At 34.6% G+C, this 20,251-nt stretch overlaps 1 protein-coding gene across 3 annotated transcripts in view; it reads left to right on the top strand.

Moving 5' to 3' along the window:
• Positions 1 to 20,251, top strand: part of LOC135306654 (adhesion G protein-coupled receptor A3-like) — a 254,345-nt gene that overhangs the window by 120,064 nt on the left and 114,030 nt on the right. For all 3 annotated transcript variants that reach the window (XM_064430966.1, XM_064430967.1, XM_064430968.1), the window contains exons 7-10: positions 478 to 691; positions 12,269 to 12,433; positions 15,982 to 16,180; positions 17,443 to 17,592. In XM_064430966.1, the coding sequence (XP_064287036.1) occupies positions 478 to 691; positions 12,269 to 12,433; positions 15,982 to 16,180; positions 17,443 to 17,592 (728 nt within the window). The remainder of the gene's footprint in view (positions 1 to 477; positions 692 to 12,268; positions 12,434 to 15,981; positions 16,181 to 17,442; positions 17,593 to 20,251) is intronic.

Raw genomic sequence — 20,251 nt, 5'->3', positions numbered from 1 at the left:
TTCTGGAGCAAAGTGGGCATTTCCTCTACTGACAGTGAAGTGGTCTTGTAAATGTTAATTGAACCTGTATTAATGGCTGTATTTTTTCTGTCGTTGGAAGACTCACTTTTTTATTCTGTACACTTGTATAGTAGAGCATCCTGCCTTGAGAAAGAAGCTGGGTTGGAGCATCTCAAAAGATCCCTTCCAGCCTCAACCATTCTGTGACCTGTTTCATGAAACTCATTTTCTGTAGATATTCTGTTAATCCTGTGTTTATCTGGGCTCACACCAGTGAAAAAAAGTGATCTCTAGAGCTCACAACATGATCAGACTGCAGTGGGTAGTTAGTGGTCATATCTCTTATGTTAGGATTTTCACATGAAGATATAAGAAGCTAGAATGGTATACAATTAGTTCACATTACAATATTCATAAGAGAGGAATTAATTGTGACTTTGTTTTCCTGTTTTTTGTTTTGTTTTGTTTTCCCTGCAGCTGGGCCTCTGGAACTTCCTCTCTTCGAGCTGATCCCATCACAAAGACAGGTGGTTTTCCATGGAGACCGCTTGCCTTTCCAGTGTACTGCAACCTACGTGGACAACAGCACCCAAGTGCAGTGGTACCACGCGGGGCGCCTGATCGAGACCAACGAGGAGAGCGGCATCTTCGTGGAGGACAGCATCATTCATGACTGCTGCCTGATTACACGGTAACACACACCTCTTGTCACAGTCAGGCTTGCAGGAAAGGTACAGATCTGACACTTGCAGCAAGCCTTATTAAAACGTGCATCAGGAGTTATTTGATTTGAAGCAACTCAACTGAGTGCTTGAATCTGAGCATAGAGGTAGAGATTTTTCATGGCTATGATTGGCCGTGGTTCCAAGTTGTACTTTTTGTGTCTAAGTATTCAGATTTGATCAGATACGGGTTTGAACCAGATAAAACCAGTTTTTTTATACAGTGAACTATGAGAAGAAACATGAAAAAAACAAGAAAAGAAAAGCTTCAGTAGCATATGAGTGACTTATAACCAAACTGCTTCTTCATGACACCATCTAGAAGTCTGAGTGATGGACCTATGAAGAACTATTAGTTGAAAAGGCTTGGATTAGTTTTTGTAGGTTGCAATACACTAGACCCTATATTCTTTAGTTAAGTAATCTCATTTTTGCTTCTTATTAAATATTTCTCAATTTTCTGTGACTTTTACCATCTCTATGCCTGTGTGCTTGAGAGATACAGAGATATACAGATGCATTTGCTGATATGAAAAGTGCAAGAGGAATGAAGGAGATTAGGCTTATATAAAAGAAGCAAAACCTAATATTTGGCAGTGTCTGTAATGCTCCAGTTTTGCTTCAGTTTTCCTGTTAAACATTATTTAATAAATTATAAATTTCGGTGTTTATTTTTGGGTTTCATCACAGGGTATTGGCTTGTCACTAAAAGCTGCTAAGTTGCACACATCCTTTTGTCCTCTGCCAGTTTCCATCACTGATCAAAAAGAGAGTCTGATTCTGTGTGCATGTTCTGCCTTTCTCTTTGTAGAAGATGGAGTGAAAATAACTATGCTAATTAGCTCTGGATAATCATTAACATCTTTTCACTCAAACAGTTTCTATTAATATAATTGACCTGAAATGCTTCTTGAACTATCAAATAAAAGTCATGAAGGGAGTCAAATTAAATCCTGTCCACTGGGGACTTTTGGCTTTATTAATTTCATCTACCCACTGATTATTTGACCCCTTTTGGAGTCCTATAGATCTAGAGGCATAGATCTGACCTATTCTCAGAGCTACTGGCTTTCTTCTAATATCAATGAAGAGGACTATTAGACCAATTAGTACAGTAATGCCACGTGCATGAGCTATTATATAACTGTCAAGTCGTTTAAATTAAAGCATGTTCTTTCTGTTTCCATTATATCAAAATTAAAATACGTGCTGTTAATCATTTCATTATGTTTCTATACTGAATTATATTTTGCACTGTATAAGCAATTTTTAAATCATAGTAATAAACTAAAATAAATTGAATAAAATTGTTTCCAAAATAGCTACCTTTTTAAAAAAGCTATAAGTAGCTTTACTGATTTTTACCTTACATCACTTCTTTTTTTCCAGACTGTAAAATAAAAACCATTGTCTACCATAGTATATTTTAATAAGGGTGGTTGATCTCCTGCCTACCTCGTTTACTGTGCCATTTAATAGGTGACCTTGATGCTGATGGTGCAGTATGCACTGGAATGTGCAGTATGCACATCTATTCAGAAAAAATATTCTTTAAGTACATCATCACATTTGCTGTTAGAGACTGGAAAAATACTCTGACTTGCCCAAGTTATGTGTGATACAGACTATTAAAATAAGACACAATATTTTAAAATAAAACTCCAAGTCCTTAAATAGCTGTTTAAAAGCATGCAACATTTTAATTTTTCATTTATTTGCACTATATGTGGCAGTTCATAAGATAGAAGGGCATCAACACTGCATTTACTATAGAGCATAGTCCTTATCCAGCCAAAAATGCTAATACTTGAGCAGCTCTGCCTCTGCCTTGATCTAGGTGCTGATCAGAATTAACTTCTTAAAGATATACTTTTGAACCTACTTTTAAAAACTGTACTATTTTAAAGTCAATTTTTTAAAACGTAAATACATGTATTGTTGAAAATAAGAAAAGATTGGCATGTTGTGGCTGTTAAAATAATTTTCAGGATTTCTTAATTTTAATCCCTTCTTTATGACCATGTATACTATATCCTAATTTGTATAATTATTATCATCAAAATTTGAAATAATATGTAATAGCATGCTTGTTACATGTTACAATAGCATGTATTAGTATGCTTGTTACAGGCTATTACACACTGATTTGTGATAGTTCTTAAGGCTAAATCATGGCTGTGCAAGGCACTGAAACATCAGAAAGACTGTGCCACCCTGAGGCTATCAAATTATAAGTATATGATTTGGACTAAAAATAAAGGTAACTTGAAATCAGTTCTTACAATATCATATTTTGCCTTTGCATACCTAGTCTTTACACTAAATGTCCACTGTCTGTGGCTTTCAGTAATTGCACTAAAGGACATACTTTGGCCTTGCTACTTAGCAATTTAAAGATTTCTATAGCTGGCTTTGAACAAAGAGGTGTAGTCATGTTCCAAAAGCTGCTTAGTCAAACATTTTTAGGTGGTTATTTTATTGGGTAATTCCAGATATTTCTGGACATGGATTTACAACACAAATATCATGCTAAACCCTTCTGTTTTATTAACTGGCACAGTAGAAGGATGAAATATCCATATGTGTATTTTTTGTCTCCTATGATAAACGAAATAAATATTTTTGAATAAAACAGAATAAACTAAAATAAATATTTTTGTTATAATAATTAAACTAAAGTTTTGAACTGTATTCCGGTCTGTGACATTTTTCTTGGCAAGGAGTATTCCCTTACAGGAGATCTTGAAAAGGTGTTTTCAATTCTGGTCCTAGCTTGCATTTATCATTTCTTGCCAATGATAATAATATTTGATTTTGCTCGTGTTTAATTTTCTGTCATTATGCCTGTGTATAAATGTCATAGTCATATGTGAAAATATAATGTGGGACTAATTTCCTATCATTTGTCAATGGATCTAGCTGAATTTTTTAATGATGCTTCTATGAAGACAGCCTAATTTCTTTATCCTGGAATAGTATATCAGTTTAATAATGATATCACTGAAGCTACAGAGAAGGAAAGTCATGTAGGATTCTCTGCAGCACAGCATCCTTCCCAGCTTCTCCATTCTTCCCTTTCAGTGTTTGGAGAAGCTGGCAGGACAGTTATTAGAATATTAAACTAGAAAAGGAAACTATTTTAGTTCTATGAGCCAAGAAAGTCTGCAGTGGCAGAGAAACTTTAATTTTCAAGAAGTTTGTTATTTACCACGAAGAATATAATGACAATTTTGAATTCTTTTTATTTCTATTCTGCAAATACTTGTGTAGAGTGTTTAACAGTGCTTATTCCCTGACAGCTGTAATAGCTGCGCTGGGACCATTACAGTTCACAAGTGCTCCTTCTAAAACATTAAACTGTGAAGGAAGTTAAGAACCCATAAAAAGGAGAGCTACAGCTGGAGAAACCAACATGTTCTCAACTAAACCTAGGCTAACAGGTGCTGGGATCAAAAGCTGTTTTCAGATGCAGTTTTTATTGTGTAGATGGATTTGCCACTGGAAATACAGTCTCTTAGGACTGAATTTTGATCCCCTAAAAATTGTGTTTTTCTATTATACTCTGTCCTAAGCATCTCAGTCTTCTAAAAATGGTTGTCAAAGCCACTTTATTTTGTAGGGGTTTTTAATTACAAAAAAATATTAAGCTTAAGAATCTGTTGTTTAAAATCCTCTAAGTGCTTCTTTACATTGTGACAGTAGCAACTGCCAAGTAAATAAAGAAATAATCAGTAATGTTTGAGATGGAGGTATATGATTATGTGAAAATCTCAAAAATATGTGGAAGAAAGGAAGAATTTCAAATCAGGGTTCACTTGTAATAGCGAAGGTACAAAAAAAATTTCAAACACATTAAATGTTGTGAGTTGAAACTTTTGATCATAATTTTCATTATCCAAACTGGAGGTTGAGTCCAATTAATAGTTTTTTACTGTTTGAACTTATCACTGCAGATATTAGTAAGGTGTTTGATTGAGGCAGTTTCACTAGAAGAATAAAGATTGTTTTAGATATGATTAGAGAAAGGAAATTGATTCCAGGAGTAGACAGGCAGTGTCATGGCAAGTTTGAGATCCAGGCAGACACTTCCTATAAGAAAGAACAAATTGTTTCCAGAACCTCTCTGTGAAAGGCAGAAATTCAAGGCGTGTAATGACGCAGATGATCCCTAAACTTTGTTAACAGTTTGGGCAGGAATGCATCTGGAAAAGACATGAAGCAAGCAGCAGTGGTTTGAACTGGCCCTAGGTAAAAAAAAAAACAAACAACAGTCTGAAAATCCCTGATAAGAATATTGGTAGGTTGGATACTTGACTGAAAGTTCAGATATGTCTGCCAAGTCGTGGCAGAATATTGGAGATTGCACAAGATTATCAAGATTAGAACAAATCCAAGCAATAAGATTCAGAAATGCAGATATTTTTATAATCACTTTGTGTTCTGCTGTCATGAGTATTTCGGAGATGAGCAGCTATGGGTCATACTGAGAAATATAGGGAGATAAGCAGAAATTGTTCAGTGCTGATATTTTTTGCTTTACCTATTTGACCCAGTTTGACCTTCAGCTGTCAAGGAGTTAGGAAACAAATGAAGCAAAATAACAGTATAAATTGTAAATCGATATTTCTTTATTATTTTGAGGTCACTTTAAACCCTGTAGCCAACTAATTTCAGGCACTGGAGGCAGAAAAGGACTACTGACAGATGCAAATTCACCAGCAGTGTTCTCATATGTCTGATAGGAAGATAATATTTTAAATTATTGCAGAATATTATGAAATGCCCAGGGTAAAGGTTTCATTATGTCAGATTAAGTGTACCTTCATGTGAATTAATTTGGAAGATTAATTAAACTTAGGTGTTTTATATAAAAATATTTCAATTACCTGAATAAAATCAATGACAGTTTTATTACTAATCAGTGTGGGGAATATTTTAAAATATAACCTGTGGAGAGAATGAATGAAAAGCAAAAGCAGCGACCACAATACCCTCTGTCATTAAAGTAATAGACCATTACCTAAGAGTTGTGCTGTGTCATAAAATCTTGAGGCTTAATTTGGGTAAGTGCTTATTGAAACATGATTGAAAAATAGGTATTTTCACAAAATATATATATATATAAGTATTTTGGCTGCTAGAATTGAAATACCCTAGAAAAATAGTAAGTCAGAACTATAAAAACAATTTGATAGAGTCCTTAAAGAATGTTACAAAAATATACTTTCTTTGGTGTTGAGACCAGATTAAGAAGATGCCTTGCACTAAATTTTGACCTCTCACTTCCATCTCTGCTTATATCCAGCAGCTATATATGGGTCTATCCAGCCACAACTCTGAAATGTTCAGTAGTAAGAACAAAAATTGACGCTTTATCCCCCACAAGGGAGATCAGAGGGTTTTGCTTTGACTTTTTAAGGCCAGAATGATTTTAATGTGGCCCTTCAAACAGCTGCAGCTACACAGCTGAGGACATGCTGCACTGTAGCAGCAGCTGGGAGTCAACATCTCAGGGCTGGCTTTTTCTAAAGTCCTTTTCCTGTCAACATCAGCATTAGATATAATTATACATTTTCTCTGTGTCCAGGCAGTAGTTTGTAAATCTGTGAACCAAATGTGAGAATATCAGAGCATTTATGACATACATCCAGAATCCAAAGCCAGGTAAACCACCCTAAATACTGGTGAAGCAAACCATTTATTCAAAGAAGCACTTATTAGAAATATTAAAACAACAACAACTGAATTACTTTTTATTTTTCATGTATTTCAGACTGTTCAACATTGAGAATGTATTGTAGGGCATATTACCATGAATATGCTGGAATTCCATGAAAATAGGTCGTCTCCCCTCTTTTTTCTCCCTGCAAGATAAAACAGCCCCTCTATTTAATTGCTTGTGGTATTGTGATTGAGTGGCTCCTCATGTTTTGTAAATTTTGTAAAAATTTTATTTTTACAAAATAAAATTTACACTGTAAGAGATACACCAAATTCTGAGAAAGAATAGAGATAGTTCCTGAAGTACTTATGTAGGAAACTGCTGTCTTACCTTCTTTTTAGATCTTTCCAAATTTCTTGCAGGTGTGCAAGTAAAACAGGTATTCCAGCCCTAATATATCAACCAGCCCATAAAGTATTCATTAGATAATTAATTTCTGCATAGGTATCATGTCAAAGTAATATGCATTTGGCAAATAATTTGAAATTGTAAGATTCATTTAGTAGGATTTTTATTTTGTTTCCTTTTGTGTGTTGTTTTGGAGTTTTGTCATGACCGTTTTGCCTTTTTTTTTTTGCTGGTCCTAGTGGCATGTAATCAAATAATCAAGAATTCTCATAACCAGATAACACTTCTGAGTCATCTGGGAAATATTATACTTTAAAAGCTTTTTACACAATTTTGGCTATTGGTCTGATAGGTGTTATTTTTGTCTAAGAATCTCTGATAGTGTACAGATCACAGGAGTTATGCTAATGAAATAAAGTGTCCTCTGAATATTACATTGCAGCACACAGGCTACTTGAGGGGAGATGAGAGACATACAATAGGGGTAGCACCATTTCCCCAGAAGGCTGCACTTGTATCCATCCTGCAGTCCATCAGCTTGTTGGTAGAACAAAATTAATAAGAATAAACACATCTGAGCATCCCCAAGCCTTTCACCAACTGACAAAGCAGCCCAGTGACAGACAACTGATTAATGAAGTACTTTAAATAAGCCCTGGCCCAGGTGGACTCCCCTCAGATAACGTTATGACACTGAGCTACCACGGACCTGCCAGCTGTCTGAAGGTTTATCCAGCAGGAGAAACTTTTGCGTCTCTAGGGCTGTTGATCCTTTTCTTTTTCTCTCCCTACTTATATTCTCAGCTAGCTAGACTTGCATGTGTTTGCTCCAGGACTGAGGGAGTTTGAAAATAAATACAAAAATCTTTATGTATGTCCTTCAGTGCAGAGCAGTAGCTGATTGTCTCTACCTGACAAGCTCAATGGGTGAGAATGAGCTGGTACAACAAACCAAACATGTTGTGATATGATGTAGAGATGTTTAGTTTTCTGAAGTAGTTTCTGAAGATGGTGTGGTAGAGTCACTCAGATATCAATAGTGTTAGTTTTCTCTATTTTATGAAAGAAATTAATGGCATAAATGTAGGTCACAGGTCCTTTGATATCCACCTATAGAAAACATATCTCATTGTTAACTGTTGGGCAGCAAATGGATATTAGCCTGTGACAGTATTTTTTGAACATTTGCATTTCAATTGAAGTAGTTTGAGCAATACAAAGGAGATAAAGCGAGATGGTTTTACTAACTGAAATTCAGCTCTTTTCTCTTGTTTTGGAAGTAGGTTTTTATTTGGTTTGTTGTGGTTTTTTCCCTCTGTTTTGGTTTTTTTCTGTCAATGCACTGTTATTAAATCTAGGTCCTTTCTAACTCTTGTCGTGGTTCTAGAATGTGAACAAATTAGCTGAGAGATAAATTATAGAAAAAAGTATGTTATAGCACATTACATTTCTTGGGTACCCACAGATGGTATTAAATGGTAAGTTAAGCTTTGTCTTTACAGGCAATCAAAAAAAAAAAAAGTGTATTGCATTACCTCTCTGTATGAGAAATTGATTACACCTGAAAGTACTTGCTAGACATCTCGCATAAAATGAATACCAACTTTCATCTTCCTTTTTTTCTTGCTGTTGCCTGGACACAAGTTTACTTCAAAGGCCATCAGCCTTCTAAAGCTGTTTCTTTCAAGGGTAAATAACTAATTTTGTCAGAGAGATCAGACTAGCAATTTGAGTTCAGACAAGTGCCTTGATTTACAGATTCTCTCTTCATTTTCCATGTTTTAACCTTATGTCCCCTGTGAAAGGCTGTATTCCGAGCAGCAATGTACCCTGGAGACCAACACTCATTTTTTAAATTGCATGTTAGTATTAATAATTTAAGGTGGTATGGGTTGGAGGCATGTTCTGCAGACCTTCTGCCTGAACTGTGGGAACACATTAGCTATTTATCTGTCTGAAGAAGAATATGAGAAAACCTGAATGTCTCCTGAGTTAAAGTAAATAATTTTTATTTTTCTGCAGGAAGACCAGTTGGTTCTTCCTAAATCTTACTGAAATTCAAGTCAGACTTTGAAGTATTTCTTGTGGAAAGCTAACCAAAATATGGTGTTGAAGTCCCTTCTTTATTTGTTACTTTGTTTCCTGGCATGCAAATGACTGCTGGGGCGTACAGTAAATGTCGCTCTAGTACTTCTTCAGGACATGGCTGAGTAACTTTGCATAATGAGACCTACTTCTGATTGTCTAATTAGTTATGCATAGCTGTAGCAATGCAAAACTATGCTTCAAATAGAACTCTATTGTCATAGGTTACTTGATTACATGACTATGGCTTCCTCGTGTATTATGGTTCCTCTCTTTATAATGACAAATGCCACGGGCTTCAGTTCAATATCAGAACAACTTTTTCATGCAATTGCATCAGCTGTACATTTTAATTAATTTTTCAATATGTCAATCATCATATTTGTAAAAAGGAATTCTACCATGCATGAAATTTCCCAGTACAAAAAAGAATCATGTATATTCTCATTCCTCTTTTCAATGTTTTTAATGAGAAGGTCACTGTACTTTCAAAGGGAAAGTTGAGAAAAGTCTGCTAGTCATCCTTTCTCATCAGGCAGCAGTCTTCCTGTTCAGTTAGCCTTGATACCATCTCATGAATATCTGACTTTGTTTCATCATCATAGAATATACAGAATTGTTAAGGTTTGAAAAATCCTCTAAGATCATCAACTCCAAGTGTTTAGCACTAAACCATATCCCCAAGTGCTGCATCCACATGGTATTTTGAACACTTCCTAGGATGTGATTCCACAACTCTCCCTCTGCTGCCATTTAAGGCCATTTCTTCTCATCCTGAAAGTCAAAATTTCCTTGAAAAGTGGCAACTGTCACACTGCTGAGGAGTGGGATGTGATTGCTAATGCAGAGGGTGTAGGAATGCTTGTTGACTCATACTCCATCCTTAGGAAAGATGCATAGCAGGGGCAGGATTGTTGGCATTTGTGGCCTGATGTTTATTAGCTCCTGTGAGATAGGATAGTCAAGAAAACAACAGAGCCAAAGGAGCCATCCTCTCTTAATTCTTTTGTGGTTTTGTCAGGCTCTTAAATCAGAGTCCTGCCATGTTCTCAGGTTATGGGAGAGTTCTTGCCTTTATCCAAGACTTGCTGCCATTGCCAAGAGAGATCAAGAATGCCTTTTGATTATGAGTGAGAGTCTCTGGGTGTGCTTATGCAACCATGCCAAGACTTAAACTATGTAACTGACCTACTAGAAAACTTTGTGAAATAGAGTTTTAAAATTCTATACCCAGGAAAGTTCCACCCCTTGCTTCTGATCTGAGGACTGTGAAGTCGAAGTCTCCAAGGGCTTTAAGCAGAGAGAATGCTAAAGGAGGAAGTTGACTGCTTTTTTTGAATTTTAAAAGATTTTTTTTTAATTCAGTCCCCCAAATTCTCCAGAGATATAAGATCAATTTATCATTTGTCATATCCAGATGGTAAGTAAATGAACAGTTTCACCATTGGGCTTGCTATCAAAATATTCCAAGAGGAATATAAATGAATGCATCATTTACAGTGGCCAGATGGCAATTCAGAAGACAATTTCATGATCTAGTCACTATATTGCATAAACCTATTCTGGCTTGTTTTTTATCACCATCTGAAGAAAGGGCAATAGAAGATTAAAAGTGTGAATGTGAGGAGTTACTTGTCTTTTGAGATAATTTGAACCAGTGTTCAAGTATTTTGTTTCTATCAGAAACAAGGCTGGTGTATCAGTAAATATTTGTCTTTGAGTCTAGGAAACTTCATCTACTGAGGGGAGATTTGTTAAGCAGCAGATATGTTTACGTCAGAACACATTTCAGCAGTTTAAATAAATGGAAAATACACCTTTTATATTTATTTATCTGCATACTTATTACTTGTAAAATTTAAAATAAGCTGAAATATGGTATTTACCTGCCATCACCACCATCATGGTTTCCAATTTTATCCTGTTTTTTTGTTAACAATGATTGTAGATATTTTCTAGAAAATATACTATAAGATCAGCACAACTATCATACATTCTATTCATTTGAGAAGTCTCCAAATCTTGATGCCACAAGTGAATGCACTTGCTACCTTTTCTGTCAGTGAAAAAGCTTTATGCATAATTGTTTTTATAAGCTCTAGGAATATGATCTTTCTTAACTGTCTATAACAATGATGTGAGATTGTTGTGACATATGAAATATAATATTTAATTAAAACATTGTTAAACTGGCTAATTTCATTGAAGTACTTCTACCTGAAAGCAAAAAGCTGTATTGAGAATTAGCTGAGAGGCTGCTGTTACTGGGCTATTCACCTGAGACTTCTTAAGAGAACAATTGCTTCTTTTGACATTAAAATACTGAGCTACTCTCTGAGAACAGCTAGTAATGCTTTTTCTATATTTTTTGCTATAAAACGATGTTAGAATTCATTGTAAAAATGAAATAGGGGGTTACAAGGCACTTGGAGTTCAAAGCCATCATAAATATGAATAATGTAATATTTTTAAGGTTACTATGTAATAATAAATTTCACTGAATGTGTGGGGAAATATCCAACATCTGAAACAACTATCTTAAATCAAAACCTATTTACTGTGGTTTACCTGTTTTCCGAGGGCCTAGATAACAGTCCCAAATAAATTTATTAACTGTTAATTCAGTCCTTCAGTTGTCATAATGTACATTCTCTCTCACCCTAATGCGTTTCTTCCCACGTAATTTCTAATTGTCTAAACCACAAGGCATATTCAAAGACAAGCCATTTCTCTAAAGCAAAGTAAATATTTCAGATAAATGCTACTTCTTTTCCTCTCCCAACCACTTTCAAAAGCTGTAATTTGTTTAAAACTGTAGCAAAATTTATTTCTAGCCCCATGGCAGATTTAAGATACAATGTGATATAATATGTTACCTTCTTAAAATGTAGTAGTTAGCATTATTTTTGGTCTGTGACATCTGTAGAGTTGGAGTAATTCAATAATATTCTACCCCTGATAGCAGAGTGCCAGATTCTCATGCTGAAATGCCACAGGAGCTGTAATCACAGCTGAAGGCAAACCCGTTCTCTGTGGGTTGGTTGTGTGGTCCTCTTGAAATGCCTTTCTGACTTGTAAGTGCTTGGTTAGACAACAAACCAAATATTCTGTAATACCTGGGGAAAGCAGAGTGGGCTTTGATAAGTAGTTTATATTCTTTTGTGATGATTTGTGATTTGTCTTATATCCTGTTACAACCTACAAACGAGTAGGCAATACAAATTGGTGCTGCCAAGAGCTTACTGCCACTTCTGTACTGTCTGTCCCTCTGATATCATAGACCAAACCCCATTGTGATATTTTCATTAAAAAATACATTAATGTCAGAAAACCAATGGTTTGATATCTATATAATTAAGTGTATAAAATGATGAATCTTTTATTTTTTTAGTGAACTTATCCTATCCAGTATTGACATTGATGCAACTGGAGATTGGGAATGTCTAGTCAAGAACTCCTATGGAAATAGCACTAAACAAGTAGAAATTGTGGTACTTGAAACAGCTGCTCCCTACTGCCCTGCAGAAAGAATTATTAACAACAAGGGAGATTTCAGGTATGACTTTCTGGGTTTGGAGTGTGTTTCATGTGTTAATGGAGGTACAGATCATATTCATGACACTTCAGTGTCAGTTACTGATTTAGATCTGTCAGATCACTTATTTTAGTTATCTTTTTTATGTAATATGGTAGGAAGGAGGAGCACTGTATGATTTTGGTAGAAAATGGGACCTAGTGCTTCAAGAGAAGTAATGGCTTGTGAAAGTCAGGAAATCTGATTCCTCAGTATGCATTATTTTTAAGAAATTTTTTCTTAGAAATTAAGAAAATTTTTAAGACATTAGATAAATTGGAGAAGGTTCAAAAAATTTTTTGGGCTTTGTAGAAGATGATAACACTGCATTAAAGCATTAGAAGATTAAATCTTCAGTGCTTTACTTTTTAAAATATGTTCTGGTTCTGATGGCTTTGTTCAGCTGAGATTAGAGGTAACAAATTACAGGAGACTGTTAGTAAAATATTTCACTGAAGAGGATCAAAATAGAAAGTAAAACTATTGGTAAAACAAATATATTGTATGAGATGAGCTTAAGGACACAAAGTTCTATCAATATATCACATGCTTACGAAATGCACCTGTCCTGGTATCTGAATCTAAGGAGTCTGCAAAATTTTGTAGACTAGATGTAGATTTTGCTCCATCATTACTTTGTTCCATCACTACATATGCTGGTGGGGCTTTTTAAAATTGTAATTATTTTAATCAGAAGAAAAGATTCCTGTGGAATTTGGTATTGTTTTCAGTCAGCTCTAAAATACACCAATGATATGTACAAAGCTCTTAAACAAAACCTGCTTGACAATGTATGATGGCAATCCCATTGAGAAATCAAGACAGTAATTTGTTACCAAATGAATTATAATGATAATTCAGCTTGAATAGTTAATGAAAGGAAAGTAGATGAAGAAAGAAGCCTTTCTTAAATAGCAGAACTTTCTGTGAATATTTCTGACCTGAAAACCTCTATTTATTTTTAGGTTACCTCTGAAACTTAAAAGCCCAAAGGCTTTTTGCACTATTTCTTGTAAAGGATTGAATTAGAAAGAAGTGGAAATAAAAACCTACTCAAATAATCTCTTTTCTCTTTACTACAAAGTTATTTTATTATGTGTTAACCTCAGTACCAGTGAGTTTGCCTCTTTCACTGAGGCAGAATTGCTGAGGCAATGCATATATATGGATTAAATTTCATTAGAGACCTTTGACAATCATAGCTATAGATTTTTTTGTCATCACAATAACTGGAATTGTGTTTTTTCATAGTAGATATGCTGAAATAGGTTTTCATTAGATCTTTAAAAAATATATACTTCCTATCAGAAAACTCATACTGTATCTTTTAGATGGAAACTCTATGAATTTCATGTTCTTGCTTTAAAATGACATCTTTTTCTCCATAAATAAATATATATAAATCTTTGTGCTGCACAAACTAACACCAGGGGCATTTTTGTCATTTTATATAAATCAAAAGAACAAGAGTGGACATTTCTCAACCTATTGATCATCTTCCTAGAAATCCATATAAATTTATTTTTTAAATGTACATCAAAAGGATGCTGAGTCCATAGGTTCTTTTGGCATTTGAGAGAATGAATTTTAAATCGTAGAGAATTTATGAGGCTCCAACTCAGCATTAGTGCTTGAAATTGTTCAAAGGTTTATCCTCAGAGATGGAGCTATCACACTAGCAAGTTTTCTTACAAAGGTCTTTGAAGTTTTGGTAACATAACAAGTTTGGAAGTAGAAAGAATTGAACCACAAAGGCAAAACTAGAAAGAACTGTTCTTTTATTGGGCAAAAGAAAGGAAAAAAAGTGTCAGGGGAGTGTGGCTATTTCAGTGGTCCATCCTAGGTGGTATTTATAATTGTGTAACTGCAGCAAGAATTAGGCACTGAGAGTCAGAATGAACTGGCTTTTTCTGCTAAGAGGTTTTCTCTATCATGGCCATATTTTAGCTTTTTTTGGTTGTTGCTTTCTAGAATGCTGTAAGCTTATTCTGAAAGGCAAATGATAATGTGCCTTTTAGAATAAGCTTACATGCTCTCATTCCTAGTCATGAAGGCCAGATTCTGCTCACTGTGACAATGCTAGGCTCAGAATTATCTCTTTAGTTTTACTTTTGAAGTGAGTTGCCAATAAAAGTGCAAAGGTTTTAATAAAAATAATATTTCATCCCAGAGGCAAAAGTCCTCCATGCTACTATATGCTCTATATACTACTTTACGTATTTTGATTTTTTTGGGAAATCTTCTTTCATGATTCATTTTTTTATCACCTGTTTTCACACCGCACATTGAATTTTTTTCAGCGACAGCTATGAAAAAATTAAAAGTATTTTTCTTCTTAACTTTTCTTTGAAATGAAGAAAACTTTTGTAGCCTAAACCCTTTCAGTATATTATGTAACAATGTACAATTGAACATGCATTGTATAACTGGAAGAGCTAATACTTTTGTTTCAAGAAAGGTTGATTGCAAAGCTGTAATTCCATTGAAAGGCAGAATATTTTTGTGATTTATCTGGTTCATTCATTACATCAGTGCAATTAAAGAACCATATCCTTCCCACATCTGCTGACTTGCTGAGGATATGCTTATGGCTTTCTTAGATTTCTACCAATTACCTGATCCTGCTATGTCCACACTAGGCTGTAAATGACAATAGATTTGGTGTCTACAGAGGTAGATTCAGTTGTGCTATTCTAGAGAATGCAGCAGAAAACCACTTTCTTTACACAGAAAGTGTGTTTTATAACAGACTAATCAGCTCAATAGAAGAATTCTGGCTGCTCTTGATTTAGTTTGTTTTCAAGGACTGTTTTGGAATCATACTTCATACATCATATATACCTAAATAGCTAATTTTTGAGGGCTAGTTCCTTCCTCCTTCGTGACACATGATCTCTGCTGAAATCTTGTACACTGTTTTCTGAGACATTCAGGAATTTTTGTTTTTTCAAGGCTTTTTAGTGGTAGGTCAAAATGCAAAACAGAGATTGTCAGGACATTTTGAGCCCTTAGTTTTAAGAGCATTTAGTAATAACATTTGGGATTTTTTTGGGGGGGGTTTTTGTTTGTTTGTTTTGGTGGGTTGTTTTTAGTTGTTGTTGTTTGGGGGGTTTTTTGGGGGTTGTTTTTTGGGGTTTTTTTTGTTTTTTGTTTTGTTTTGGGGGTTTTTTTGTTTGTTTTGTTTTGTTTTTGTTGGTTTTTTTTCTTCATGGATTTACCACTCTGCTTTTTGCATTCTGCAGACATTAATGTGGTAAAAACCCCAACCGTATCTTTTCCCTTAACACTAAACACCTTCCTGGAATTAATGCAGAATGAATGTGTGACCAGCCAGATTTGAACCTGTATAATTCTAACATTTTCCAAGGGAACAAAGTAATTCATTATGAAACATTATGAAGTAAAACCTAAAATAGCCTTTTTCTCTCATATATCACTTTGTGTTTCTGTATATGGTTATTTATTGTTATACATATCTATATTTTAAGTTGCCTTTTGCATTTTAATGTTTACTACCATGGTGTTTCTAGGTGGCCCAAAACTTTGGCTGGGATAACTGCTTACCAGCCCTGTCTCCAGTATTCTTTTAACTCTGTCACATTTCACAATGGTGCAGAAGAGGCAAAGGCGTGGCGTAAATGTAACCGAACTGGACGCTGGGATGAAGAAAACTACTCTGAATGTCCTTACTCACAAGAAATAACCCAAGTTCTTCATGCTTTTAGTCAGGTAATATTTTGGAATCCAAGGCTCCCCTTCTCTAGAGCTCATCTTGTTAAATAGCTTTCAAGAAATGTCAGTTCAGCCACAAGTTTGGGATAGATGGACTTCTAACAAAATGCTTTACTTGAAAGACAACCATTTGTTTCTTTGGTAATTGGAAGTTGTAATAGGAATAAGTGCACAGCATTACTTTTACCTTAGTACTTTTTTCCATTAGGTGCTTAGAGTCTAGATGATTATTAGTAATGCTGGCAGGGTGATCAGTGCTTGACTTTCCTTCCCCTTATATGGTTTTCCAGAAACATGTAAATTTCTTGTGGGGTCCCATATCAGAGGTTCATCAGCTGAAGTGCCTTTCCTCTTTAGAATGCCTTTTTGATGTCTTAAAAAAAAGCAGTATTTAAATTTTTTCTTATGGATAAGTAAAAGAATGAGATGAAAAAGTAGATGGATAGAAATTAATGAGAAAAAAAGAACGTAACAGGAAACACTGTGGAGGATGACCCAGATATGTAACTGCCATACTGATTTTACAACTTCCAGTTTCCTTGACCATTTCTTCCCTGGTAATATAAGTAATGCTAAGTAAGACCACAAAAAAGTTTGTTTTCAAATGGGTTCATAAATAAGAGTAATTAATATATTAAGAGAGCCATTGCAATTACAGGCTAATAAAATAATAGGAGTATGTCTAAAATCCAATCTATTCTCCTGTAAGCAAGGAGGTGAGATTGGGTTTCTCATGGCTTTAGACACTCAGGATTTTATAATCTCTGAGGATGGAGGTTGCACAATTTCTTGGGGTTAACCTGTTCAGATGCCTGACTACTCTTACAACAGGAAAGATTTTCTTCACAGCCAGTCTGAACTTCTCTTGTTCTCCCACCATGTGCCACTGAGTATAGGAACCCTTATTGACACTGTTGTTTTCATGAAGGTCTAGAGATAGAGGCAAGGCAAGGTAAGTAGCTTGGTATATTTTATGAGGCCATATAGTTACAGTCTAGAAAAAGTAAAAAAAAATCTTCAAAATTTGTTGGTCTGTTGTGGTGGTGTCTTCAGATAACTGCAATGAAATCTAAGACCTAAGGCTGAAAATGCATTCATATGCCTGAATATTCTCCTGAAATGTATATCCACGGCATACTGATGCACATAAATCCATGTGAAATTATGGCAGGCATTATACCAATGGATGTGATCTCCAGTTTTTAAAGAGAATGAAGCTAGCTGATTTATTATGCCTAACAATTCTAATGTATTTTCAGATGCACATCAATTTGACAACCGTGCTGGAGTTTTCCCGCCAGCTGACAGCCTACACAAGAGGTGCTTCCCTCTTTGCGGATAAAATGGATGTAATATATTTGGCTTATATAATGGAAAAGTTAATTGTCTTCGTGGATGAAGTTGAAGATGTAAGATATCTTCTCTATGCTGAAAAAAAGTATCACTTAAAAGTCTTTTCATATGGCCCTGCTCTTAATGTATGCGGGCACACAGTGAAGAGTAGCTCCTAAAACTGATTGCTGATTGCAAATGTTCTGCATAAACTGTGATGTGTCCCTTTGTGCCAAAAAGGAAACTAAGTCTTCTTCACTGATGACAAGGGCATTGCTGCTTAGGAATAAAACCTGTTTTTAATGAGCCACTTAATTAAATTTCTTTTTAAGTTTATTTTCTATCACGTCTAATGTGTTAGAATGGACTCTGGCTGGCCACTGGGGCTACACATGCTTCTTTTGTTTTTGCTATTTTTTCAGAAGGTTTTCACTGAATTTTGCAAGGAGGCATCACTTCTTGTAAAGAAAAGATAATATGTCTTTATGTGCAACTTCGTACAGAAACTTTCAGCATTATGTATGCCATTTTTGCAGGAAAATCTAATCAGAATTATGCAAACCCTATGGGAAAAATAGGTTTTTACAGAGAACATAAATGTTCATCATATTTTTTTGTTCCTGTTAATTTTCAGAGTAACTGCTTGCATAAAGATTTTATAAACTGTAATTTTTGACCATGTTATGTTTTCTTTTGGTTTGGCAATGTTCATTCCATTCTGGCTCTGGGAATTGTAACAGTTAACATTTTAGTGCCAATTTGAGAAAGTCTCTAACTTCAATTTCACCATAATTCACTAGATCTAAAGTATATTATTAAGTGCTCTCCAAGAATCATGTTTCAAAGCTGCAACTTTATTTCAGCTCAGAATCCTGATAAGATCTTACTGCTTTCTGACAAAACAAAAATTTGACATTCAAAAGAAACAGCTGGATTTGCCATAAAGTCTCTTTGTTTTTCTAGCAGCTGATGTATTTTCCATTAAAGCTGAGCACCATCTCTAATCTTTTAATTGACTTCTTCCACCTTTCAAATAGGTTTTAATTTCTGCTCTTTTTTTGTATCAAAACGTCTCTATCTCCATCACTTACATCTACACCTCTGATTTAGTAATCCTTTATTTTCTTAATTTATAACATTTCTCCTAATTTTTCTCTCTTTTCCTTTATCATTCTCTCAAGTTTTCTAGATAGAGTCCTCATCCATTGAGCTGTCAAATGTCACCCATTTCTTAGCTCTCACATACAAGGTACAAAAGCACCTATGGAATTTAAGTATCAATAGCTTCACTGCACTTGTAATTATAAATAAGACTGAACTTTATTTCATACAAAGTGCTTGGCTGGGAATTGACTAGAAGCTGAAACTAGAATTACATAAATCCATTAGAAATCAATTTAAATGCAATTTTTCAGAATATTTTCAAAAACATTCTTGCTAAACTAGTACAGTTTCTGTGCCTCTTTTCTGAGATGTGCATCCCATTCCACATGGGATTGTTAATTTTTATACAAGGTAAAGGTCCCATCTGGTGGATTGCCTCTCAAACAAGAGAGGTTCAACAGCTGCACAAGGGACGTATTTGCAACATGCTACAATTTTTGTCAGGAACATGCATGATAGCCCAAATTTTTGTATTTTCAATGACATGACTTTACTCTTCATTAATGCATTTAATTATAGTATAAGTTACTTCCTTTTCTTATTTCTCTCCTTTTGTATATTTATAGACTATTGTTCTGCCCTCAGTAAGTTACTGCCTAGCTGATTGGTGTTTGCTTTTATAGTTTCTCATAAATCACTCCAGACTCTTAATGTGATTCATTATTATTCATTTTATCAATAACTCTGTCACATTGTCAAAAGCCATCTAGAATTATCTAGTAATTATGTTCTCAAAAATAGATTAAATATTTCAAGAACAGTCACATAAAATTTCACATGTAGTCTCATTATTTGTTTCCCTTGCAGTGCATGGGAAATTTATCTTGTTTTTATTGAAAATGCAGAACTAACTTCATAACCTCAGCCATCTTTTAAATCTCTTTCACCATTGCTGATTTTCCATTTTCCTTTTCATTGAATCATCTGTGTATTTGTCTTATTTTTCTGTTGCTATTTGTGTGACTTTTTGGCTTCTTGAACTTTTCTTTAGCAATATTTCTCAGTTGTTTTCTTCTTCTATATACAGTTTTATTCAGGTTTACCTGTTACAAATGGGTAGATCTTTTCCATATCTTTGCCTTCAAAAATATTGGTAATGTGGTCATGTTAATTTTGAAATTTTACTCAAATTAAGTTTTTGAATTTTAAAAAGCAAACATTTTTATTCCAGCTTGAAATAATGACAGAAAATATTCACCATGATACTTATTTTTTCTAAATGTAACTACTAATAAAATTTCAAAGACACAGTTACCAAAATCTGTAAAATGTCACCTGGGAAAACAAGGATCTGTTGTTTTGGATTAGGCATAACTGTGAATTAAAACTACCAAAGCTATGGCTCATGAGATGATCTAAGTTTATATCAGCACCTGAGCTGTATCTCAAATTTACTCCCCTATATCTGTAATAAAGATGTCTTTCAAATATATTTTCCCTCTCCTTTTTTTTTCCTTCCCCACAAGCCTCCCCCTCAAGGTCCTTTGATTGAACATGAAGAAGTTCTTTAGAAAGCCATGGACAATTTTAATTAGTTTAAGAAAGAGGGTGATAATTCTGGAATTCTGTTTA

The sequence above is a fragment of the Passer domesticus genome, chromosome 8, assembly GCF_036417665.1.
Source record: "Passer domesticus isolate bPasDom1 chromosome 8, bPasDom1.hap1, whole genome shotgun sequence".
Taxonomy (NCBI): domain Eukaryota; kingdom Metazoa; phylum Chordata; class Aves; order Passeriformes; family Passeridae; genus Passer; species Passer domesticus.
Note: the sequence above shows the minus strand (reverse complement) of the source record. Positions and strands in the feature narration are given on the sequence as shown.